General features: G+C 32.9%; 4 protein-coding genes across 4 annotated transcripts in view; all 4 read left to right on the forward strand.

Annotated features, from left to right (window-relative positions):
• LOC127723320 (uncharacterized) overlaps nt 1-4,531 on the forward strand; it is a 38,992-nt gene extending 34,461 nt beyond the window's left edge. The window contains exon 5 of the mRNA XM_052229885.1: nt 2,653-4,531. Within this exon, the coding sequence (XP_052085845.1) occupies nt 2,653-4,514 (1,862 nt within the window). The 3' untranslated portion in view covers nt 4,515-4,531. The remainder of the gene's footprint in view (nt 1-2,652) is intronic.
• LOC127723888 (ankyrin repeat, PH and SEC7 domain containing protein secG-like) lies at nt 4,524-7,159 on the forward strand (the record flags this gene model as incomplete). Its single annotated transcript, XM_052230604.1, has 1 exon — nt 4,524-7,159. A coding segment is annotated over one exon (936 nt), but the record flags the coding sequence as incomplete, so codon positions are not given.
• Nucleotides 7,160-12,711: 5,552 nt separating this feature from the next.
• Nucleotides 12,712-20,232, forward strand: LOC127723324 (uncharacterized). Its single transcript, XM_052229889.1, has 9 exons — nt 12,712-13,342; nt 14,463-14,582; nt 15,400-15,507; nt 15,902-16,009; nt 16,448-16,576; nt 17,162-17,256; nt 18,030-18,159; nt 18,678-18,838; nt 19,824-20,232. Exons 1-9 carry the CDS (start codon nt 12,844-12,846, stop codon nt 19,908-19,910), a joined length of 1,437 nt encoding a protein of 478 aa, XP_052085849.1. The 5' UTR covers nt 12,712-12,843; the 3' UTR covers nt 19,911-20,232.
• Nucleotides 20,233-20,941: 709 nt separating this feature from the next.
• LOC127723325 (alpha-2 adrenergic receptor-like) lies at nt 20,942-26,107 on the forward strand. The gene is made up of 2 exons (XM_052229890.1): nt 20,942-22,744; nt 23,947-26,107. Exon 2 carries the CDS (start codon nt 23,959-23,961, stop codon nt 25,171-25,173), a length of 1,215 nt encoding a protein of 404 aa, XP_052085850.1. The 5' UTR covers nt 20,942-22,744; nt 23,947-23,958; the 3' UTR covers nt 25,174-26,107.
• Nucleotides 26,108-27,464: the final 1,357 nt, after the last annotated feature.

Here is a 27,464-nt window from a genome sequence, read left to right on the forward strand (position 1 = left end):
GTTCCTATGACCGTGCCCTCATTTTCAAAGTACATTGTAAATGATAAGATGATGAGATATTACAGACTTTAAATATGAATTCATTGATAGGAAGAACAGTCGAGACATTTCAGGTGGTGCACTCTTTTTTCAATTATTTAGAGTAATATGATCTTTCTATTTGGTATACACGATCTTTTTTATGTCTTCATGTCAAAGAAACAAGATTTATCTGACCTTGATCTCATTTTCAAGTATCATTATGTCACTTAAGTTTTCAGTTTTGTGTGTCAGTTGCTATAAGCAATAGTTCAACTATATGCATATTGAATCATGGTAAAGTGTATATGTCTGTCTGGCAGGGTTCATCTGAACTTGACCTCATTTACATAAATACATTTATGTTTATGTGATACTTGTACAGTTAGTGATGTAACTCTAGTGTTTGTATGTTATTTTTAATAATAATAATCATATAGATGTATACCCTTGACTGTTGTAGTAAAATCATTATTTTAAAGACTTTCATCACAATTTCAATTATGATCAGTTAAGCAGGCAAGACATTTCAGCGTTTTAACTCTTGTTATCTTACTTAGGCCAGATATTTTTTTCTTTATTGTTTTCTATACAGAATTTAAGGTAATCTATAAGGGAAATGTAAGCTTGGCATACACATGCAAATGTGTTTGCATAGTCAGATTTCAGTATGGTCAATATCCACTATTTGTCTCAAATTGAGGTACTCAAATATAATATGTAAATAAAAAATATCTCTGTAGTGATATTGAACATGTTTTAATTTTTAACAAGTCACTGAGCTAAAGGATGTTCGCTACTTTGTTTCAAAATAACAAGCTTTTTAAAAGACTGTAATACATTGATAGTATATTCATAAAGGAACTTAAAAAGCAGAAACAAATTAATGGTCAATGTGCTTGTTTTCTATAAGCGATTGAAAATTTGGCGGGAAATGATTCTCTCTAGGTTTTGCATACATTCAACATTGGCACCCTTTTTCCTATAAAAAATATGAAAAAATAACAAGGATTTTATAAGATTTAGAAATATAGCTTTTTAAACTATATGTAATAATATTATGAAAGGAAAAGTAGGGGTAAGTGGGCAAATTTTTTTAATAGCACTACATGGATAAAACCAGAGGATTCCGAATATCTGGCAAAAATTCCAAAACAAGAGAAGCGAACATCATTAAGTACTAAATTATTAACAGAATTAACAGAACTAATTGTTTGAAAAATAAAAGATTACTAACCTCGAAAAGCTGCATCACAAGGGGCTTTTCAGGGTATGCTCAATTGCAGGAAAATTAATATCACTTTAATTTAACCACACATGTTAAAATGTCTCAGCTTCTAAACTTGCCATTATACATATGCAAGTTATGAATACTGTGCAATATTGTGCATATTGAGGAAAAATCTACCGCAACCTGAAACATGTTAAATGAATTTTTCATATTGACCAAATCGGCTAATAATACAACCTTGTCCTGGCCACAACTTTTTTTTACACTTGGTATGAAGGTGTATACCTATATCATTAGATGACGGTGTTGTGTTATGACCATGATGTGACCTTGACATTTAACCTAATGGTCAAATTAGTTGATTTTTATGGACATTTTTGCTTTTCATATTTAGTACAAGGATTCTGTGCTTTGTCTATATGCCTTTTTGTGCTTCTTTGTGACATATTTGTTTTGTTTATATAGTGAATAAGATTATAACACAATGTTGACTGTTGTACCCCTATTTTTGACATTTTTATCTATTATATATAAAAAAGATGTTGTATGATTGTCAATGAGACAACTCCTCTCCACAAGAGACCAAATGACACAGACATTAACAACTATAGGTCGCCGTACGGCCTTCAATCATGAGGGGATCACATACCGCATAGTCAGCTATGAAATATATATATTATGCCTGTTTGTTTTGTTCACCCATCGTTGTCAATATAAAGGAATTTGATGCATCTGTAATACAAGTGAGAGATTTAGCTGGCTAAAAATCAGGTTTTATCCACCATTTTCTACATACGAGAATGCCTTTACCAAGTCATGAATACGACAGTTGTTATCCATTCGTTTATTGTGTTTGAGCGTTTGATTTTGCTATTTGATTAGGGACTTTTCGTTTTGAATTTTCCTTGAAGTTCAGTAATTTTGTGATCTAACTTTTCACTACCTAAAGACAATCAGTCCAATACCATGATGAATGACAATCAAACTCAAGATCAAATGCTTAAGAGGGACCCAAAATCATGTATTTTAATGTTCATTTAAATGATTTCACAATAACTTATATTTTTATATTTTATATTGCTATTAGGTATATATTTTGACGAGGTATTTTCAATTTAGATTGTATCAAAACAAGCAATTGTGATGTGATGGCCAATGAGACAAATATCAAACAATCAGGTATACAACCACTGGTCAGCATCCAGCCTTCAACAATGAGTACAACAGATATTGTATAGCAAATTGTATAGTAAGGTATGAAAGGTTTTGAGATAGGAAAATGTGAAACATCTTACGCCACAGAGGTATTCCAACCTTTATGGCTGTTTTAAATGATTATGCATAATTCATATACATAGTAGATTTCTTTATTTTTAATTAGCTACACTTAATATATTTTTCAGAGCTAATAGAAAAACAAATAGAAGACTGGGAAGAGAAGGATAAAATGTTCGTGTCTACACGAGCCAGTGATTACGTCCTGGAACGTTTACATGACAACAGTTGCTTGACTCTAACCGCCCCATCAGGAGTTGGAAAATCATTTATTGCAAGACATGCAGCACTTCTTTTAAAGAAAGAAGGATACAATATAATACCCTTGTACTCACCCACAGACATTAGAACTTATTATCAGCCTGGTAAATATACAGTCTTCATTGTAGATGATATTTGTGGAAATTTCACGGCAAATCAACAACAGATTGAAAACTGGCAACAACTGTTACCTGTGATTAACACAATTATTGCAGACAAATGTTGTAAGATTATTGTATCTTGTAGATTACAAGTATATAAAGATGATAAGTTTAATATATTGTTACCTTTTAAATTCTGTGAATGTAACTTAATATCAGATAAGTTACGTCTAACGTATGTTGAGAAAACAAACATAGCAAAAACCTATATTGGTACAAGCATGACAAATATGGATGATTTATCTTCTAAATGTTATTTTTTCCCACTCTTATGTTCTTTATATCACGAAAAAGAAGGTGTAGATGTCAAAGAATATTTCAAAAATCCTTTTGATATCTATAAAAGTGAGCTAGACAGGTTAAGTGAGCATGGTGATGAAGGAAACTACAAAATATGTAGTCTTGCTTTATGTGTTCTCCTAAATAATCACCTTGAAGAAAAATGGTTCTTAGGTAAAGTAACAAAGAGGCAAAAACAGATCATAAAAGACACATATAATGCTTGTGGATTGGACAGAAGAATATCCAAGATAAAACTGCAACATGCCCTTGACACCCTAGATGGTACATTTATATGTAAACAGAATGGTATTTATAGAACTGTACATGATAAACTATTTGACTTCCTTGCTCATTACTTCGGTCAGAAAATGATTGAATGTTTAATAGATCATGGTGATAGTGGTTTAGTACATGAACGTTTTATTTGTCAGAAATCACCAGATGAACAGAAAGTTTACATAGAATTCATTATAGAAATCCCGGATGATTATTTAGAATTATATATAGGAAGGCTTATAAAAGACTGGTCTTCAGGAAATGTGACAGTTGTGTTTAAAAACAATAATATTAAGGTTTCATCATTTGAAAGACAGTTATTACAGTACTTACTACGACTGGACAAATCAGAACAAGTAACTTTAGCCAACACCAAGGATACAGTGATACCAAAGGCGGAGTATGGATCAGGTAATACTCCACTTATAAGGGCTTGTTATGGTGGTTATACTGATATGGTACAGTGGTTGTTACATAATGATGTGGATGTTGATCAGTGTACAGATAATGGGGTTACTGGACTTCACATGGCAAGTCAGGGAGGATATACTGATATAGTAAAGCTACTGTTAGAAAAGGATCCTAATATTGATCTATGTAACCAGGATGGCATGAGTGCTCTCTACCAGGCAAGTCGGAGAGGACATACTGATATAGTCAAGTTACTGTTAGAGAAAGATCCTAATGTTGATCTGTGTAACAATGATGGTTGTAGTCCTCTGAATGCAGCAAGTCACCATGGACATACTGATACTGTAAAGTTACTGTTAGAGAAGGATCCCAATGTTGATCTATGTAAAAATGATTGCTGTAGTCCATTGTACATGGCAAGTTATGAAGGACATACTGATATAGTAAAGTTACTGTTAGTTAAGGATCCTAATGTAGATCTATGTAAGAAGGATGGAGTAAGTCCTCTGTTGATGGCAAGCCACCAAAGACATACTGATATAGTAAAGTTACTGTTAGAGATGGATCCTAATGTTGATCTATGTAACAAGGATGGATGAAGTCCTCTGTATATAGCAAGTCAGAATGGTTATACTGATATAGTAAAGTTATTGTTAGAGAAGGATCCTAATGTTAATCTCTGTTACAAGAATGGCTGTAGTCCTCTGCACTTGGCAAGTTATAAAGGACATACTGATATAGGAAAGTTACTGGTAGAGAAGGATCCTAATGTTAATCTATGTAACAATAATGGTTGTAGTCCTCTGTTCTTTGCAAGTCAGGAAGGACATACTGATATGGTAGAGTTACTGTTAGAGAAAGATCTTAATGTTGATCTATGTAACGATAGCGGTTTTACACCACTGATCAATGCTTGTATCCGTAATTACACCAGTATAGTACAGCTGCTAATTAAACATAAACCAAACATTAATGCCCAGACCTATGATGGATGTAATGCCTTAGTTTTCAGTGCACTGAATGGACACCTAGAGATAACACGGTTACTGTTGGAGAACAATGCTGACTGTAATATCTGTTGCTGTAGTAAACAGTCTTATATAGATACAATTAAAGGCCATCCATCAAAAACATTAGAAGAAGAAAAACAGGGTTGTTTTGATTATCTCATAAAGAATGCATCATCTCATGTGGCAGATTATGTCAAGAAGAAGTCAGTAGATTATGTCTTTGATATAGAGGCTGGTTGTTCTCCATTGCACTACGCATGTTTTATGGGTTGGATAGATGTAGTCAACTGTCTTCTGGACCACAATGCTAACATTAATATAACAAAAGAAGATGGAACGACACCATTATTTTTTGCATGTGAAGTAGGACATGAGGATATTGTACGTTTATTGTTAGATAAAGGAGCAGATACACAGATATGTAGACTTGATGGGGAATCCCCTTTAAACATTGCAACAGATAATGGACATACATCTATAGTAATCAGAATGATTGTAACAGAACACATGAAGAAGGAGGCAAAACAGACTTGATGGGGAATCCCCGTTAACCATAGCAACAGATAACGGACATACATGTATAGTAATGATGTTAACAAATCACACAAAGAAGGAGGACAAACTTTCTTCTTAACTCTTGTTCTTTAGTCAGTGGTTTTTCATGACATGTAAAATAATATGCAAGGGATGTTGAAATGTTTTCTTTTAAACTCTTGTTCTTTTGTCAGTGGTTCTCTATGACATTTGAAAAACAACCATGCAAGGGGAGTTGAAATGTCTTCTTTAAACTTTTGTTCTTAGTCAGTGGTTTAATGACATGTAAAAATCATACAGCTGATATCTTTTTTTATTTTCTTGTTGATTGGTGTTTGTTTATTATGTTTTATATATACTTCTATTCTTTCCATTAAATTTTCTCTAACTTTACCAAAAACATGCAGCTTTGCTTCCCATCACACGGAATATTTTTTGATTTTATCACCTGGAACAGAAGAACCTATTTGATTTAGATGTACTAAAAGTATTCTGGTCATGTCAATTAGCACACCCGCTACACTTGGTTAACATTGTATTTCTACCATTACTTAGTAGTTTTTTTTCTAAAGACATATTTCTTTCTACTTGATGAGTCCTGTCAGTTTTTGTCTTATTTGATGCTGATATTCAAAGTTTCTTATTTTTACTGATTGTATGACATTTCTATACTGTTGACTACCATTAATGTTTATTGCTATATTGGTTTATGTTTTCTTTGTTGTATATATTTCATTATACAAATATATATATTTCATTATATATATTTGTGTCCCTTGTAAGTGACATATACATTGTACTTGTTTCGTCAATTTTTAAAGATGGCAGTGTTTACCATTTTGGAGTTATGTTGCTGTAGATAAATAAATTTGACAATCTATCAATTGATAAATTACAACACAAGAATGACAAGATGTTGAAATCTATCCTTGGGGTCAAAAGACAGTCATCAAATATGGCTAGTAGACTTAAATGTAACAGGAGTCCAATAATGATTTTATCATTATGTTTAATGTATAATTATTATATGAGACTACTTAAAATACATAGAGATATAATATTATATAGTGTGTTTACTGCAGATCAAGAATTATCTCAAGAATGCAAAATGCTGGTTTTCTACCCTAAATAAAATATTTAAAGTACTTAAATTTGAAAGTTAGTAGTGTTTTTAAGAACAGTCTAATACGATATTATAATCAGTAATCTGACTCACACCTACAAAAAATCAAATCTAGAGATGTGGACAATAAACTGATGCTTTTCAGTAATATTTTTGTTCTAAATTGTGTTACCTTCTATCTTGAAACTACCAAAACTATAAAAAGTAAAATTACACAACTACGTATCAGTGCTCATTGTTTAAATATAGAGCGGGATAGATATAATAAACCCAAAATTCCACGAGAAGAACGTTTTTGCAAACTCTGCACTGAAGTAGAGACAGAAGAACATTAATATATAGATATAAAGATAAGGCAAACTTTTTTCCAATCTTATGGTATGAAAGATTCGCATAATAATTATTGTTTAGTTTGTAAACTTTTAAATCCACAAAATATTATATTAAGATACAACTCTTAAAATTATGTGTTCAATTGTATTATTATATACTATATGTAAAACTTTGAAATGTTGTTTTGTATATTATCATATGATTTGTAATTGAAAACACTAATTAATAAAGAACCTGAATCTGAGATAGTAAATTATTTTTTAAATGTTAATTTTCAACATCACAGCTTTTACTGTTTTAAGGTTCGTGTAAGCAACGCAGGTTGAGGTTTGTAGTTAAATTCCTTGTAAAGTTATAACAAAACCAATCTAAAAATATAAATTTGGAGATGCAGTATGACAAAATTTGTTATTAACATGATGGAGAAGTGTATGCAACTTATAACTGAGTTGCCAAAAAGTCAACTCGGCTTAATTATATTTATATCATGAAAGATATCTGGCAGTCGGCTTTCCGGTTTCCTAGAAAGAAAAAAAAATTCGAACCATAATGCACATTTCACCTTGGATTGATAATGCCCCATTGGAAAACTACTACTGATTTTAGGATTATTAGGTCAATGTTACAGTCCCTATGAATATACTGAAAGTTTGGGAAAGTTTTGTTCCAAATGTTATCTTCTTGAGTCATAAGTAGTATTTTACCAACTTTTGGTGGATAAATTGCCTTTGAGTGAAAAAGGCCCCATTAATTTTTAGGTAAATGATATAAAAATAAGCAGATGTGCTATGATTGTTGATGAGACAACTTTCCCCGAGAGACAAAAAGGGAATGTAAGCAGATATAGGTCACCATAATGCCTTCAACAATGAGCAAAACCCATTGCTATAGTAAGCTGTAAAAGGCATCGACATTACATAATGTGAAACATATCAAACAAGAAAACCAACGACCTGATTTATGGACAAGTCCAACGTCATGAGTCACAGCAGAAATTAATAGACTAAATTGTGGCAATGAATTTTGTTTCCAGATACTATCTGTTAAATCAAATGTCCTATCGTCACGAAAAACAGCTGAAAATGCCCCCTATAAGCACGAAGAAGATCACTTTTGGTTTTTGGGTGAGTAGGTAAAGGTTAAGGTTCAGTATAAAATAAATAGACTGAAAATTTGGGAAAGGTTTAGTTTCAAGATGATATCTTCTGAGTCATTATTAATTATGGTAGAAAATGTTACTTAGAGTGATCAATATCCCTAGTAAGTTAGGGGTCAAAGGTTAAATTTACAGTGGTAATCTTGCAATAGACTAAAATTATTGGTGCCTCTGTATTAATTTCCTGAATGAAATTGGTCTTAGATTAAGATGAGTATTTCCAGCTAGTACTAAAATCACTTATCAATGGCAATGTCTTCACAAGGCATACTTTTTTGAGAACACCAATTGTTTTAAAAATAAGGTCTCAGTGTAACTTTCAGATGAAGAACAGCAAAAATCCAAATTTGATTGATTGTGTTTGTATCGAGTGGACATAATGATTATGTGTCATTAGAACCTCCTTTTGGTAGTCCCGTGATAATGTGCTTGCCTTCGAGTGTGGGAGGACGTGAGGTCGAGCCAAAGCAGGTTCAAAGACTTAAAAATTGGTATTTGTTGTTCTCGGCTATGCATACAGCATTTAGAAGTAAAATCTCTTCTTGAGAATAATGTGTTCATGTAAGATGATATGTTTCTGTGGACTATAACCTTGTGACCTAGCACTGATTCCTAACTTGATTAGGCTCTACTTCTTCTGGGTCCTTTTTGTCGGACCTGTTGTCACGGAAGCGAAAAAGCGATCCTACTTTCTGTCGTCAGCGTCGTCAGTCTGTTGTTAAATATGAAAAAAAGAAGATGTATGATTTTAATGAGACACCTATCCACCAGAGAACAAATGACGTCGATGTAAGCAACAATAGGTCACCGTACAGCTTCAACAATGAGTAAAACCCATACTGTATAGTAAGTTTTAAAAGGCATCAATATGACATATTGTAACAATTCCAACGAGAAAACTAGAAAACTGATGCCATGATTTATTTACAAAACAATGAACGAAAAACAAACATGATAGACAGCAACCAACGACCACTGAATTGCAAGCTCCAGATTCTGGACATGCACATACAGGATGTGGTGGGTTTATACGGAAGCAAGTTAACTCGTACCATTGTAAACTCGTACCACGTAAACTCGTACCAAAAAAGTTAACTCGTACCAACGTAAACTCGTACCACTGGGAAGTCGTACCAATCAGAACTCGTACCACTGCAAACTCGTTCCATTAAAAATATATTCAAAAATACGAATGTTTTAAGTTTATAAAAAAAAGTTGAATTACTTGAATTTTATACTAGATTTTAATGAAAACTTAGACAAAAATACGAATGTTTTATGATTATTTTTTTAAGCTTTATACAAAAAATTAAAATATCTTTGAATTTTATACCAGATTTTAATGAAAACTTAGACAAAAATACGAATGTAATTTCTTAATTACCATGCTAATTAATATATTAAATTCCTTTCATTGTGTGATTATTGGTTGATTATTAACTGATCAACTTGTTTAATCATATTATTAAATTTTGATTGTTGTTATATAATTTAACATTTATTCTACTTAAATCAGAGCTAGGGTGAGAGTATTTTTGATACGTGCAGAAAGCCTCACTGTTACTTGGAGCAATAAGATCGCTAATCCTGTGCATTTTGTGTTTTTGCTGTGCATGTACTCGTTTTGTGTCATGATGGATACCTCGTATCCTTTCTTTCTACTATCATTATGTGATATCCTTTATTTCAAGTTTAGGTTGATGGACGCGTTGAAAGGTTATGTATGTTATATCAGTCCACGGATCGAAAATAAAAAAACGAGGATTGAGATTTCAAAAAAACTAACCCACTACATAGCGGTTAACCGCTCGTCGTAATTGACCATATATAATCCTTAATAAGAATGGAATGGGGGTAACCCGGATAACAATTAACAATATTTGCTTAGGTTATTTTTAACGATAAACATTTTACTCTATTTAATGCTTACAGTAACTGAATTATGCGAGTTGTTGAATTACATTAGACATTTTAGGTCACTTGATGCTAACATTTTAAAAAGAGAGCGTTTGAAAGCTGACGGTAAAGACCATTCCCTCCCTCCTGACTATTAAAAATTCCCAAACCTCGTTTAGTTATAGTTTGAATATCGAATATTTATGTGCTTAAGCTTTCGGGCGATGCATATACAGTTTGTTGTGATAGCACTGCATATTCCTATGTAATAAGACATAGAAGAGGGACGAAAGATACCAGAGGGACAGTCAAACTCATAGATCGAAAACAAACTGACAACGCCATGGCCAAAAATAAAAAGACAAACAGACAAAAAATAGTACAGGTGACACAACATAGGAATCTGATTACAGTAGTTGTCGTCTGTTTATGTAGTTCATACGTGTTTCTCGTTTCTCGTTTTTATATAGATTATACCGTTGGTTTTTCCGTTTGAATGGTTTTACACTAGTAATTTTTTGGGGCCCTTTATAGCTTGCTGTTCGGTGTGAGCCAATGCTCCGTGTTGAAGGCCGTACCTTGACCTATAATGGTTTACTTTTATAAATTGTAACTTGGATGGAGAGTTGTCTCATTGGCACTCATACCACATCTTCCTATATCTATAGAAAACTAAAGACTAAGCAACACGAACCCCACCAAAAACTGGGGGTGATCTCAGGTGCTCCGGAAGGGTAAGCATATCCTGCTCCACATGTGGCACCCGTCGTGTTGCTTATGTTATTACAAATCCGGTAAAAAGTCTAATTCGGTATGTCACATTCGTGAAAAGGGAAGAGTATTGTAGTTACGACATAAGGAACATATCCGATATCATCTGTGAAACGGTTATTCCATAACGGTCAACCAACTCGTGATGGCGTCCGTAAAATTTACGAAGGGATGATTTCAACTTCAGAATGCCTATCGTATAGACATTTACTTATTATCCCCTTTACGTGTGATATGTAACACATATAAAATCATAAAGGATTTCTCATATCTTAGTTATTCACTCCGTGTGTGTTAAATCAAATAAAAACGAATATTTCTTTAACAAGAAATCATATGCTCACATTTGTCATCAGAAAAACTTACGGTAACGTATATAGAGATGTTTTAGATTTTGAATCATTACTATCCAAAATTATTAGTGTTTAAACAAGAATCCCATCCAAAGATTTGAACAAAAAATATTTAAATTTCAAAATCTTTAAATGAGTACCATACTCTTTTATTATTAGAAAGCACAGGCGCTTGGGTATATGATACATACTTTTTTAAAAAAAAATTTTTTTGTTGGTTAAAATATTCAATTTTCTATATTTATACTACATATCTATCACTACTGCGCATGTCTCACATAGTTTCGAGTGGTTTTACCAACTTTGAGACAAACCCCCATTTTCTTAGTGTGGATAGTAAAATGGGGGTTTGTCTCAAAGTTGGTAAGATCACTCGAAACTAGGTGAGACATGCGCAGTAGTGATAGATATGGAGTATAAATATAGAAAATTAAATATTTAAACCAACAAAAAAAAAATAAAAAAAAAAATTTATGTATCATATACCCAAGCGCCTGTGTTAGAAAGTAGATTTATCTTTCGTGCAACCTCAATGATATAATCATTAGACACACGTATCACCTAAACTTCTAAGCCAAGTAACGCCCGTGACAAAAAAAAAAGAAAAAAAAAGAGGGGGGCCTCGGTGGCCGAGAGGTCTAAGTAGTTACTACTGTAATCACTAGCCAGTCAACACTGAGGTTGTGAGTTCGAACCCCGCTTGTGCGGGTGCACTCGACTCCAATCTTAATTGACTAGGATTGTCAGTTTCCTATCGAAGGTCGTTGGTTTTCTCCGGGCACTCCGGCTTCCTCCACCAATAAAAACTGGCCGCCACGAAATAGCCCAAAAAGCGGTGTTTAAAAGTGGCGTTAAAACACAAAAAGTCAAATCAAATCAAAAGAGAGGGGCGTCATCGGTTGGGTTATTGAAATACACAGACATGTCCGGTATATAGAAATAGTTACACTAAATCCGACGTCTCGTGCAAGTGATTGCAACTCTCTAAACATTAAAGAATGAATTAAGGAACCTTAAGGTCTCCCTTTGTAATGAAGCATGTTTGATTTTTTTAATCATTTTTCTTGTGTTGAATTTGCATGAATTATTTGCAACTGGACGTTAAGGAAACACAAATTAATAAATCAATCTTTAAAAGTATGGCCCTCGCCAGCATGTATCACCCTTAGTATAATCATGAAATGATTCATTCATTTCGCAAGGAAACAGTTGCTGACATATTAAGATATATTTTTCAGCAGACAATGAACGCATACTAAATCTAAATACGATCTGTCATAAATATAAAGAATAGCTATGTGTTTACCCATTGACGAATACTCATATTTAATATTTGAATTAAAGGCCTTTGTATAGTCGACTTTATCTGATGCCAGTGTGCATTAAAGATATGGGCGATTGATGACAATCCACGACAGTAGTTCCAGCCATTGTTCATCTCAATCATTTAATCATGCATTGTCTATGTAGATGATTTAATTTAAATCATTTATGTGAGGCACACATTGGGTCTTCTTGGCACATACATGAAATATTATTATGAAGGATTTTACCTGTTGAAATGAAAAAAAAATATATATTCAAATATTTTTCTTTATTAAACTTTTTTTCAGAACATGTCCTATTGAATCATTAATGAAGCCTGTTGGCTAAAAAATTATATTGAACATCTGTTTAAAGATAAAAATATAAATAAACCCTATGTTTCACCCTTTGAAGTTTTTGTTTTATTTTTTTTAAGTAACAGGAATTATGAGTGCTAAACCAAATAATGTTAATTTAAGTGATATTAATGTTGGATTTAGTTCTGTTAACAGAGAAACGGATGATCATGTTAACAATCAACCAAGAAATGAAAGAATCGAGTTGAACAGCAAGGCAAATAAGTGTGAAAAGAAAGATCAACACTTATATACTGACTTGACTGTCGGCAGTTATGCTAACACGAGTTACTTAGCTAATGAAGACTGTGCAAATGGTAACGAAACCGAGCAGCAGAGGTCTCATAACGGAAGTTCCCAAAACGGAATGCATGTAGGCGAAATTATCTTCAAAGATGAAAACTATTCCACGGAATCAAACTCAAAACTTGACTGTCTCAAAAAATCAACATGTTACAGACATTTGCTTAGAATAGTTAAGGACCGTTGGAAATTGTGTATTGCTGTACTGGCATTAATATCTATTATTTTATTTATCATTATAATTATTTTGATCTCTGTTCTTCAGTCGTCAACACATAAAGATGGAGGTAAGAAATCTCTTATAATTGTCCCATATCACAATTAAATTGGATATTATCAATCTTTATGTTTCATTTCTTATCCCTTAAGGTGGTACCTAACACTACAGGGAGATAACTCTGTAAAAATCGGCTAAACGTTTTAATTACGTTGTATTGTTAAGGAAATATTAAGCTTCTCAATGATCAAAATTGGTGTTTGTCAAACTGCTATATAACCAATGAAATTTTTCTGATAAAGTGGTTGGTTCAAATTTTTTTTTGAAATTTTTATATTTTTGTCAAAGGGTCAAAGTAAACATTTGGTCAAAATTTTATGAAAATTAAACGAGCCAAATTTATATTAGTCAAGGTGTTGGGTACCACCTTAAATAAGGTTTCTTATACTTGGAAATATTTGATATATATTGAATAGACGCTAAATGATTTTAACGGGTCTCACACGAGAAACAGGACGATATTCTGCCATCGCTTTGTGAGCATTTGAGTTCAAACTCAGTTTTGATTTTGGGATCGCGTTGCTGAGTCTATAGTTTTTGTATGCAATGTTTTGTAGACCGTTGTATGTCTTTTCGTCGTTTGTCGTGTTTTGTCATACTTTTGTAGGTCTCTCTTCGACTTATTAATTTTGATTTCCCCTTTGGTTCGTCCGTCTCTTTATAAAGAATCACGAAATATGCTTGAATAAATGAAAGAGATGCCTCTAATATAAATATTGACTTATGTAGAAATAAGAAGATGTGGTATGAGTACCAATGAGACAACTCCCCATCCAAATCACAATGTATAAAAAGTAAACTATTATAGGTCAAAGTACGGCCTTCAACACAGAGCCTTGGTTCACACCAAACAGCAAGCTATAAAGGGCCCAAAAATGACAAGTGTAAAACAATTCAAACAGGAAAACCAATGCACATTTTAAAATACAGCACTCGATCGTGTGTGTGAATGTGATTTTACAAAACTAAAATTAAAGAACGAGACGATTTCATTTTTGCACTTCGCTTTCATTTATAATTATTCATTTTTCATACTGTAGACTACATGTAGTGTATAATCTTATTTATAATGATTATTTGTGTGACACACAAATCACATGTTTCATGTTATGCTAAACTATTTCAAATAGGACTTGAATTTAAAATCATTTGTGAATATGATGTATGCGCCAACAATGGAACCTGTTCTGAAACCCAGACCGACTTTAAATGTAAATGCTTGGAAGGTTATTATGGAAACTTATGCGAACGTAAGTAACCTTTAATTTTGCCCACATTACGAAGTGTTTTTTATATATCAATAAGGCGTTTTTGTGGATTCATTAAATTCGTATCATTATGTATTTTCTTTTTTATAACAATGAAAACACAACTATTATGTATCTCTCAAATTAAAGATTAAGTGTGATGTATCTAAAGTATTTTGTATATTTGTAATATCAAAATGTATAAATTTGTGTTATGCTAAAAATTAACCATACAGAAAAACAAAAGACCCATTTTGATATTGCTTTTAACTATTATACATTAGTGAATACATTATATACATTGTACATTGTCGGAAAATATAAAATTGACTTGTACGAGCTTTAGAAACAGGACAAAAAGCGAGGCTTGCAGAGCTTTTCTCCTGTTTTGTAGCGAGTTGTCTCTGATTTTTCAAAGAAATCAATCGACATAGTTTGAGCGCGGACCTCGAAGAGGACCCAAAAATGAACAGTCACTCAAAAAGAAATATTCACATTACCGTTTGCTCAATATGAAAGCGGAGTAACATGGGACTTTTTTGTACAAGTACAAAGAAAGCAAAAGTTTATTTGCATACCTGTTATTTGTACAATAGAAGGCTAATCACAAGCTAAAAAACAAAAGCCAGTGAACAGCAATATTATAATCAGTACCTTTATCAATAGTCTAGACAAGTAGAGCGAATTGCAGGACAATTTCTTAATGTGTAAGCTGTGTTAACAATATAACCGGCAAAAAGCTGAATGTGAAATACATAATTGATTTACTTTGTTTTTCAACACGCTGTAGAACATTTCGTTAATCATTGTTGTTTTATAGATTCGCTATGCAGTAATGTTATTTGCTATAATAGAGGTTTCTGTACAGTTAATGGTTCTGTTGGAGAATGTAGGTGTCCTCCTGGGTTTTATGGACCATCCTGTGAAGGTATTAATTTAGTCAAAAGCATACTGCCATGATATTATATAATTTTAGTGCGCATGGCGTGTGCTTCTGGAATATCTATTCTGCTCAAACGTACGCGTTATGGAAACAAACACATTGACAAATTCCCCATTTCCATTCTCAATTTTATTTACAATACATTTAGGAGTAATTACGTCTAAAATAGCCTATACTGAACAGATTGAATCGGCTATGTACTTCGACCTGTATTTGTTTACATCCCTGTTCTTTGGTCTTTTGGTGGGTTGTTGACTCCTTAGAAATCATACTATATCTCATAGATTTCACATATGAATAATTAATTATTTCCAGTAAATAAAGTATATTTTATAAACACCAAATGCCCTTTTACAGACGTGTTTATTTTTAATTTTAGGAACACCTTGTACGAACATCAAGTGTGAAAATAGAGGAGTTTGTCATGCAGTCAACGGGAAATTTAACTGCTCCTGTCCTGGTGGTACCAGAGGAAAATATTGCGAATGTAAATACCTACTTTTGTGCGTTCTTTTTGTGTTATTACGTATGTAGTCATAGTTTACAGTACTTTTTAATTCACAATCCTTTGGGAGGAAACCAGTATCTCATTGTGAACTTTTGTCTTTCATTTTCTAAAAACATGGGTCAACATTTTAATTTTTTTTATATAAAATAAAATTTGAATACGACATCAACATAATGAATGTATTTACTTATCTTCGACAACTCTAAACGTACTGGATGAGCATACAAGACTTTGATTCTAGATAGTTCAAAGTGACGTTAAATGTATACATCATCTTTCAAAATGTAATTTTGTCTTTTCCGATTGATGTATTCATAAGTTAATGTATGCCTATACAAATTCAATTAGCAGACAAACACGTGTCTTATTTAAGCTATAAATGATAACAATGACCTTTTGTTCAAATTTCGATTATAGATACACCTTGCAATAGACCCGAGGTCCGCTGTCTAAATGGAGGTTCATGCGTATTCTCATCAAACATTTCTACATGTGCGTGTAGCGATCAGTTCTTCGGTGAAGCTTGTGAGAAATATTGTCAATACGGTAAGATTGTCCAGAAAACGGACAGAAAACAATTATATCGGATACTGTTGATTGCGCAACGGCCAGACTTGCTGGTTTGTTCAGTGATATATATATAGTATTTGTAGTGATTTGCAGCAAACAATCGCTAATAATTATGAAATGTCAAAGAGTTTTTCTAACATAACAAATATTTGTCGGATTACATTGCACGTAGCGAAACAGATTAGAGTTATTCGCCCAAATCGCCACTTATCATTTAAAAAAAAATCTACCCAAAAGTCATGAAATAGAATTAAAAAAAAAACAGATGATATTATATCCATGCACTTTCTTTTTAATTTCAAATTAAGATTTCTTTTAGTTTCGGAGTTTTTAATGTCAGTATTTTGTTTTTATCAAACGTAAAAGGTTACAAACTATCTAAGTTGACGAACCTTTTTTAAATTTGAAAAAAACCAAAAGAACACTCTTCCGGAGTATATTGTCAATCGTACAGAAGTATTAAGGCCTGTTTTTAAAATTTGTTTATTATAAAAAAATATTTTGTTTTCGTATTGATTTTGACATGATGATAAGTTGGTATCATTATCTTTAAATTTAAAGGAGCACAGTACTACAGTTGCACATTCGAAGAAAATGACGACGGTTGCTTTCTACAAGATGCTTTATCAGATAATTTCAACTGGACCAGAAATACGGTATAGTAAAATGTGTACCAATATATAAATTCTTCATATTGGGCAGGTTGTTATACCTTGCTTATATATTTTAATTCGAGCAACACTAATGAGTCTTATTCGAACAAAACAAAAATTATTTACCATGTATTTTTTATGACCTTTTTTTTTTTATTTAACATCTCCACAACTTTTACTGTTACTATTATTTTTTCCCACGATTAACATCGATGATATAACATCCTTCTCTCCTAAGTTCATTCTTCCTATATAACATCTTTCAATTCCTCTTGATCTCTGAACCATTAGATCAATATCAAAAGTACTTGTATGAGGTTGGTGGGAAAAAATTGTAAACAAGGATATTTAAAAATAACCGATAAGATAAGATCTTTGACAAAAAAATTAAATATTTTATAAATAACGATTGACGTCTATTTAAAGATAAAGTTGTGATACATATAGTACACAATACGCTTCCACAGTACAATTTAGTAGTAAAATATATCAACCTTATGAAATATTGCAGTGGCTAATCCCTAAAACAATAAACAGAAGTCCAGGGTAAAAAATTCTAATTATTGATAACAGTAGGGTTATAAAATGAAAGAGTAACCCAATTCGAAAATACAACATACATGATACATGTATCAAATTGTTTGACGTAGCAGAAAATCAAATAAAAACCAAAACACTAATTTGCCCATACATCTGTGAACAATCATGGCATTTTTTGAAAAGTCAGCCATTAAACAGTTAATTCAAGTGTTTAAAAGTACATTTTTTTACAACAGGATTTAACGCCAAGTAAATATACAGGTCCATCAGCTGCCTATGAAGGGACGTATTATCTTTACATAGAAGCATCTCCTCCGGTGCAGGAACATCACGTTGCCAGGTTAATATCGAGACAATCTTTTTCAAGTAAGTTCAAAATACTGTAAACTTTAAAAAAATATATGATCTTAGTTATGTGTTTTCTTCAAAAAAGCTCTTAAAAGGCAGTGAAAATAATTTGTTATATCGCGGATTTTTTTTAGATGTTCATATGCTTGTCCCCGTGCTCTAATTGCATGCAAAATTTCAAGAAAGTTTGTGAGATCACACAGTTACGTAACTGTAACCTTAAAAGTAAAATAAAAAAAAATCCGAACTCCAAGGAAAATTCAAAATGGAAAGTCCTTTATCAAATGGCATAATCAAAAGCTCAGACATTTCAAAAGAATGGAAAACAACTGTCATATTCCTGACTTGGTATAGGCATTTCTACTTAAATAGAAAACGGTGGATTACATCTAGTTTTATAGCTAGCTAAACCCCTCACTTGTATGACAATCGGACATGAAGGAGATAAATCTGAAAAGTCAGATCTTTGTCATCTCAAAAATCAGTTCTATGTTTATGAATACCAGAATTAATGTGAATATATTTATTTATTTTAGCATGCTTACGATGTCTAAAGTTTAGCTACCATATGTATGGTACAGCAGTAGGATCTCTTAATATTTACCATGGAGATCAGAAGTTGTGGACACAATCTGGTAGTCACGGAGATATGTGGAATACATTATCACTTGAAGTAGATGGCGCAATTGACAAACGTGTGAGTGTCCAATTTTGTGATGGAAAATCAGTTTAAACAGTGTTGAAATAAATTTTGAAATCAACTTTTTCTATAATCCGGAGGAAATCTTTTTCGGTCCCTTTTGGTCAAATAGCTCTTAACTTTTTAGGTATTAATACATTCCTGGTTTTAAAATGATTAGGTGTGAGCGTTCCTGGTAAAAAAGTATCAACAAAAATACCGAACTCCGTGGTAAATCAAAAAGGAGGAAGTCCATAAAACATGACAAAACCAAACGCTCGACAATTTCAACTAACGGAACGAGTGGAAAACAACTGTCATATTCCTGACTTGGGTAAAGTAAACCAAGAAAAGCTCTTTGGACGCACGAATTATATAACGTGTTATTTCACTTTATATTAAGCTTTGTATCATCTGGGTGTTTGCTTATCTGAATCTACGGACAGGTCTGTTTCATTACGCTGTATTTAGTTGTAGTGTTAGGTGTTCCCAGTCCAAATACGTTTTACTTATTTTGACGCAGTTTGGTTTGCATTTTGATAAAACGCCAACGTGTGCGTAAGACTGTTTGCTTAAGACAACAATTGGATAGGATTAATAATTTAAACGAAGTTTCGTAAAAGCGAAAATGCGATTATTGAGAATATTGACAATAATATGAGGTATGTAGCAGAATGTGCTAACCCTTCCAGGGCGCATGCATTTGCACCCGGTCTTTGGTAGGGGTTTGAGTTGCTCAATCTTTAGTTTTCTATGTAGTGTTTTGTGGACCTGTTCGTATTTTTGTCAGTTTTTCCTCGACTTGTGAGTTTTAAATGTCCCTTCGTATCTTTTGTAAGTAATGCAATTCGTGTATTTGCTTTAGTAGATTATCACGAATAAAATTAGAATGCGATATTTTGTGGTGTCCGTATTTTACAGAACAAAAATAAATATTTGTTTTTAAACCAAAATAAATGTTTTATCAAATTATTTTTTAATACAAGTTCTGATTTTCTTACAGATCATATTTGAAGCAGTTCGTGGAAGCGGTGTAACAGGCGATATAGCTATAGATGATATACACTTTAGTCCAGGAGGTTGCAAATAAACTCTCATGCTAATTCAAATACCTGTTATTTCCTGTTCAGTTGTTTATTGAAATCAACACACTTTATTATAATAAGATTGAATATAGCTTCATCGGGCAACGAATTACATAATTTGTACAGATGCCTCCATAATCGATTATTGTTAACTCCTTTATTAAGAATTGATAATTTGGTTGAATGACAAAGTCAAAGAAGAAAGAGCTTATCTTCGTCATTTGGTCTATGGTGGATAGTTGTCTTATTGGCAATATAATCAAGTTTTTTTTTCAGTCTACACAATTCTATACAAAACAAATTAAAGAAGGTATACACACAATTTAACTATTTGTTCTCTTCCTGGATATGCATGGAAAAATTACCATTGGACGTAAAACAGGGACCAATCAATCAATCAATCAATCAATCAATCAATCAATCAATATATTTGTTCTAATTTTTTTACTGATGGCTTTGGCTGTTTCATAAGGTCTTTTTCATTCGTGTTAAGCTTTCTTTCCCTGGTCTACCCATAAGGCCATTAATATACGTAGATACCTTGTTGTTTGAGATGCAAACATGCTTACAAGAGACATTCATACATTTTGAAAATCTGTCTGATGCTAGACATCCATGGTAAATGTATCATTCTCTCACTAGACATCCATGGTAAATGTATCATACTCTCACCTAGACATCCATGGTAAATGTATCATACTCTCACTAGACATCCATGGTAAATGTATCATACTCTCACTAGACATCCATGGTAAATGTATCATTCTCTCACTAGACATCCATAGTAAATGTATCATACTCTCACTAGACATCCATGGTAAATGTATCATACTCTCACTAGACATTCATGGTAAATGTATCATACTCTCACTAGACATCCATGGTAAATGTATCATTCTCTCACTAGACATCCATGGTAAATGTATCATTCTCTCACTAGACATCCATGGTAAATGTATCATACTCTCACTAGACATCCATGGTAAATGTATCATACTCTCACTAGACATCGATGGTAAATGTATCATTTTCTCACTAGACATCCATGGTAAATGTATCATACTCTCACTAGACATCCATGGTAAATGTATCATTCTCTCACTAGACATCCATAGTAGATGTATCATATTCACACTAGACATCCATGGTAAATATATCATTCTCTCACTAGACATCCATGGTAAATGTATCATACTCTCACTAGACAGCCATCGTAAATTTATCATGCTCTCACTACACATCCATGGTAAATGTATGATACTCTCACTAGACATCCATGGTAAATGTATCATACTTTCACTACACATCCATGGTAAATGTATCATACTCTCATTACATCGATGGTAAATGTATCAAACTCGCACTACACATCCATGGTAAATGTATCATTCTCTCACTAGACATCCATGGTAAATGTATCATACTCTCACACACTATATATTTAGAGATACAAAACCTGTTTCGGATATTCTTTTGATAACTTTAAGCTTGTCGTAATGTTCTATGGTATTGTTTATTTGTGTGTTTCTCTGTCCTGTATGTTCTTCCATTTAATTGTATTATAGTCCTGTCATGTAATGTTGTCATGTTAGTGTTATATTTAACATTGCCATTAAAGCGTGAGGTTTGGCTTGCCACAAAACCAGGTTCAACCCACCATTTTTTCTTAAAATGTCCTGTACAAAGTCAGGAAAATGGTTATTGTTATCTTTAGTTCGTTTCTGTGTGTGTTGCATTTTAGTGTTTCTGTTGTGTCTTTATTCTCCTCGTATATTTGATGTGTTTCCCTCAGTTTTAGTTTGTAACCCGGATTTGTTTTTTCTCAATCAATTTATGAATTTCGAACAGTGGTATACTACTGTTGCCTTTATATATATCAGACATAGTGTATGACTTTTGAGCCTGTCCAAAGTCCAGGGACTGCAATTAGTTGGTTGTAGTTTGTTTCTGTAAATCATATCGGTATTTCGTTTATGTTTTGAACATAAGTAAGGCCGTCAGTTTCTCGTTTTAATTGATTAAAATTTGGCATGGTGGAGCCTTTTATAGCTTGATATGCAGTATTAGTTTTTCACATTGTCGAAGGTCGTACGGTGGCCTTTATTTGCTAACTTTTATGACGACGGATATGTTCCAATTGTCGTAACCCGATCCCCTCCTCTTTTCCCCGAATGTGACCTAACCGAATTAAACCTACCAACGGATTTGCACTTACATGAGCACGACGACGGGTATCACATATGGAGCAGGATCTGCTTACCCTTACAGAGCACTTGAGATCACCCCGGCTTTGGTGGGGTTCGATTTGCTCAATCTTTAGTTTCCTTTGTTATGTTTATGTACTTTTGTTGGTTTTTTAGTCGTTTTTTCGTTTTTGCCATGGCATTGTTAGTTTGTTTTCAACTTATGAGTTTGAATATACCATTGGTATCTTTCGCCTCTCTTTTACGTCATTTTGTCTCTGGTTGAAAGTTTTCTAATTTTCAATCATACTACATCTTTTTATTTTTCAATCGATGTTATTAATTCTTATATACAAAAAGGTGTACAAATGGCAGAAAAATGTATGAAGACGCTGCCATTCATTTTTGTGTGTTTGTTTTCTATTAATTAAAATCTGTGATTTTGCAGTGAATTCTATGTAAATTACTAAAGGGATTATATGTAAATCAAGAAATAGTATAATAATAATAGATGAAAACAATACCGGGAAGTAAAGGATAGAAAACGGAAGTATAACAAGCGAACTGAATGAGAATGAAAAAAAAAAACGGAATGCTAAGGTCAGAAGACTATTAAACTGTTCCATGAGCCTGAGAAGTAAACGACTGACAAGGAGGTAGGTACATTCATTTGTAAATATTTTTATTCACTACCAAAGATAAAACGCAAAAAAAAATGAAGAACATGATTAGACATCCCACTGCTTTGTAATAATTTTGTTGTTGTAATTCAAAATAACGATATTGCTGTAAATGACTTCTTTTCCATGATAAAATGTCCATGCCTTTGCTTTTGAGATATAAATATGTAAAACATATTGAGTTTTGTTACGTTCGAATTATAGGGGGAAAGTAAAATTGAGAATGTAAATGGGGAATGTGTCAAAGAGACAACAACCCGACCAAAGAGAAGAAAACAGCCCAAGGCCACCAGTGGGTCTTCAGCACATCGAGAAAATCCCGCACCCGGAGGCAGGCTTCAGCTGGCCCTAAACAAAAGTACTAGTTCAGTGAAAATGGACGTCACACTAAACTCCGAAACATATAAATGAGCTAAAACTAAAAAAAAAACAATACAAAACTAACAAAGGCCAGAGACTCCTGACTTGTGACATGCGTTAAACTGCTGCGGGGTGAAACATGTTTTGTGAGATCTCAACCTTCCCCCTATACCTCTAGCCAATGTAGAATAATCAAACACACAGCAATACACACAGTAAAACTCAGTTTAAAAGAAGTCCGAGTCCGATGTCAGAATAGGTAACAGAAGAAACTAAGCAAAATGACAATGATACATAAATTAACAAAGGAATACGAATGTTTAAACTATACGAAAAAAAATATATATCAATATATAGAGCTTTGACATATTTTGTCTGAAGTTAAGGTATTTTATGAATGAGAGTCTGGATGGTGTGTCCTTCTATTCTTTGGACCTTTTTTTCTGTATTTTCGCCTTTATTATTTATTCTTTATATTTCAGCACCCAATTATTCTCTATTCTTTTAAAACTTTTTTGGCCTATTTTTTTATATTTTTATATTGCTTCCCCTTTATTCTGCTTTTTTTGCCCATTATTCTCTATTCTGTAACCCCAATCCAGACTGTCATGTATGTTTGTAGTTCTAAGAAAAAATATAGATCGATCAATGTTGTCTGGAATGAATAAGTCATATGATTAGAATGAACCAGCAATATTAACAAAATTAATGTGAATTAGTTAGTACCTATTTACACTTAATAAAGTAATTGCGATAAAAGTTTCCTTAAAGTAAATTTTTCAAACATATATATGTAATCTATAAATTTGTATCTGTAGATTCCAAGAAAGATGTTTATTTCAAACGAAAGCCTCAGCAACATATATCTGGAAGAACTGAACAATGCTAAGGTTAAGTCAATGATACCAAATACTGTACTTCTATTTGCGTTCCTACTCCCTAGTCTAGTCGGTAATGGTTTGGTTTTGTTCGTTTATAAATTTAAACTTAAATCAAAAACGGATGACAGATATTTCATTCCATGTTTATCTTTGGTTGATATGATCGCTTGTAGTATTGGAGCAACGTATGCGATTTCTTTGAACTTTAATCCCTTTAATTTTCGAAATGACTTAATATGTAAATTGATCTGGACTTTACACCAATCAATTTCCTTAAGCTCGGCTCTGTTGCTATTAGCAATTGCTGTGCAACGATATATCAAGGTCAGTAGACTAATGAACTCATCAATGAGTGTTCGAAGTAAACGATTGACAATGACAGCAATCATAATTGGATCCATTGTTATATCAGTACCCTGTTTGGTTTTGTACGGCGAAGATGAGATCCAATTGAAAACCGAAAACAGAACAATTACGGGGTATAATTGCGGAGCTGTGCCAAATGTTAATAGAGATTTTCTATTTGGTTATTCAGTTACATTGTTATTAATTTGTTTGTCTGGGATTTGTGCAATGATCACATTATATTGCTTGATACTGCGTACCATATACAAACAAGAATCTTTCAGGAAGAGAAATACCTGTCGACCAAATAAACATTCTTTAAACGTCAGTGCACAACACAGTTCAGGAAATACAATTCAAACAGATATATCCAATTCAACAAAAGCTGATGTTTCTGTCGACAAAACTGATTCCAACAGCACAAAGATGACTTCAACGACGAAAATCAACCAACAAGAGGACACTAATGGAGGATCGGATACTGAGGGGCAAATATCTACTGTCCCGTCTGCCATCGAAACAAGACGGGAATCAAAATATGTTAGAATTGTCTCCCTTATTATGCACAAACATCGATTTTCTTTAATGTTTTTACTTATAACAATAATATTTTGTATTTCTTATCTTCCTAGAATTGCACTGATGATTATAGAATCTACTATTGCTAATTTCTGGGATAATTTAACGGATACGGAATACGTCATAGCTATAAGCTTTTACAGAGGACATCTTCTTAATACTGTTGTTAATCCATTTATATATTTGGTTTTCGATACGGATTTTAGGTCATCATGCCAACAACTATGTTCTGAAAATTAATGAAATCATATAAATAAACTCACCTAAGTTACCAGAATTAAAATTGTGTACGCCAGACGAGCTTTTCGTCTACATAAGACTCATCAGTGACGCTCGAACCAGAAAGTAAAAAAATCTCCCATTGACTTCAACGTGTTCAATGTTAACCTGTTTCTTGAATTAATTGTTTACCTTTAGAAATCAGAACCTGCTATATGTCATTCATTAAAATACAAATGTAGCCATATTTTTAGAATCAATCAAAACATATGGTCATGCGGAATGTTTTGGTCATTCACATGGTTTTTTTTTAAATCACTGTAGGTACGCACTAAATTCCTACACTGACCCCATTACTTTTCATTTCTATAGTAAAAAAATAGCCATAGTTTTCGTCCATCTTATAAAAAGATATCCAATACAAACATTATCTAGCAATCAGTGAAGCACCGGTCATTAGTGTTATCCAGAAAGCTGTCCAACAAATGGGCGGTCCTAGATGACATATATTTATTTTCACTTTTCCTTGTTTGAAGTATGTTAAAAGATGGAAAGTGTGAATGCGGGACTTAAAAAAGTAGACAAACTCATAGACGTGAATATAGTGGAGTGACGTTAAATTTAAAAATTAAATTTACATAAAACCGACTGACATATGGCTAAATAGTATATCAGTCAAACACATCTGCCGACATTTTGCCCGGTCGAAAAAACATCGTCTTGTGCAATTATGTCAAATTGAGAGGAAACGTGATGCGGAAATCCAGGACAATAACAAGTTTGTTTCATGGTTATTTTAAATTTCAACTAAAGAGGAGGAGAAAATACCAAGGGAGCAATTACATACATTAAATAGAAGAAAAAGGCAGCACAATGCAAAAAAAACAACAAAAAAACACGAAAAGACAAACAGCCAAACAGCCAAAATAGCCAAAATCACAGCCAATCATAACAACCCATACATGCAGTTGCCTAAAATACTTCCATTTGCAAAACAGCTTTTGTTTTATGTTTTATGTTAAAAAAAATGTATGTAGTTAATAAAGGATTGAAGAAACACAATACAATATGTGAAAGGTGTAAAGAAACTATTCACGGGTGATTAATGCTTTTGTTCGAATTTAAGGGCTAAACTTGAAATAGACTGCGTCAATATGGCTGTATGAACAGAAATAAATTATACCACATATACCGTTATGTTTGCCTCGTATCTCAAGGAACATCTAGATATTGTACTCGTGGCTCGGTTGAGAAACAAACTTTAGACAAAAGAGGTAATTTTAACTTCCAAAAGTGAACTTTCCATTTCCGTGTAGCAACATTCAAGCAGCATGGAATACCTGGTATCATATATCTCCAAGTTGATACGGTATTCAAGTGCTTGCGTGTCATATCATGATTTCTTTGAAAGATGGTTGTTGCTTACAAGGCTTTACAAAAGCAATTGCATTATGGGTCACAAGTGGTAAAGATGAAGTCCTCCAGTCGTAAATTTCGTGATTTGGTTAACCGATATTAAACTGCATTCTCCCTTGTCTTTGGCGGGGTTCGTGTTGCTCGATAATTTCTATGTAGTGTTAGTTATTACTATTTGTCCTTTTGTCGTTTTTTTTTCAGTTTGTTTTGGCCATGGTGTTGTCTGTTTTTAATGGATTTCTGATTTTTGATTGCTCCTAGGAGGTGTATTCTCTATTTTGTTTACAAATACAAATATTGTAACTGCCAGTCTGAAACAACTCAGCAGGACACACGTAACCTTCCGGAGCACCTGAGATCACCCCAGGTTTTTGGTGGGGTTCGTATTGCTCAATCTTTGTTTGTTTATGTTTTGCAGACTGTTGTTTGTCTATTGGTCGTGTTAAGTTTTCTGCTATGACGTTGTAAAGTTTGTCTCCGTCTTATGGGTTTGAATATCCCTTTTGTATCTTCTGTTCCGCTTTTGTTCGATGTTCAATTACAAATAGACACAACTGGAACACATTAAATGACATTTATAACAAATTTGGAAGTAATTTTATTCATGAAATTGATAATTTAAAATTGTGAGAAAAAAACAACCACATTGTATGTATACTTTATAATCAGGATATTAATTTCCATAACTAAGTGTACATTTCCCGTATGTTAAGATCATGATAACCAAGAAGTATAGTCTTCCTTGTTTCATTTCTTTCGTACAATTTGTTTTGTTTTAAAAGGAATACAATATCTCCTGTTCTGATATAACTTTTCTTTCAAACAATTAACATTACAAATGTATCTAAAGCGTTAGGTCTTTGGACATTAAAAAGTAAGATAACAAAAATACCGAA

Source organism: Mytilus californianus, unplaced genomic scaffold (genome assembly GCF_021869535.1).
Source record: "Mytilus californianus isolate M0D057914Y unplaced genomic scaffold, xbMytCali1.0.p SCAF_13, whole genome shotgun sequence".
NCBI classification, from domain to species: domain Eukaryota; kingdom Metazoa; phylum Mollusca; class Bivalvia; order Mytilida; family Mytilidae; genus Mytilus; species Mytilus californianus.

What these genes read in the sequence shown, in the direction of transcription:
- LOC127723324 (XM_052229889.1), top strand. Translation starts at nt 12,844, where the DNA reads ATGAGTGCTAAACCAAATAATGTTAATTTAAGTGATATTAATGTTGGA. An exon ending in TTATGGACCATCCTGTGAAG is followed by an intron (nt 15,508 to 15,901) that starts GTATTAATTTAG and finishes TTTTAATTTTAG; the next exon opens with GAACACCTTGTACGAACATC. An exon ending in ATGGCGCAATTGACAAACGT is followed by an intron (nt 18,839 to 19,823) that starts GTGAGTGTCCAA and finishes ATTTTCTTACAG; the next exon opens with ATCATATTTGAAGCAGTTCG.
- LOC127723325 (XM_052229890.1), top strand. Translation starts at nt 23,959, where the DNA reads ATGTTTATTTCAAACGAAAGCCTCAGCAACATATATCTGGAAGAACTG.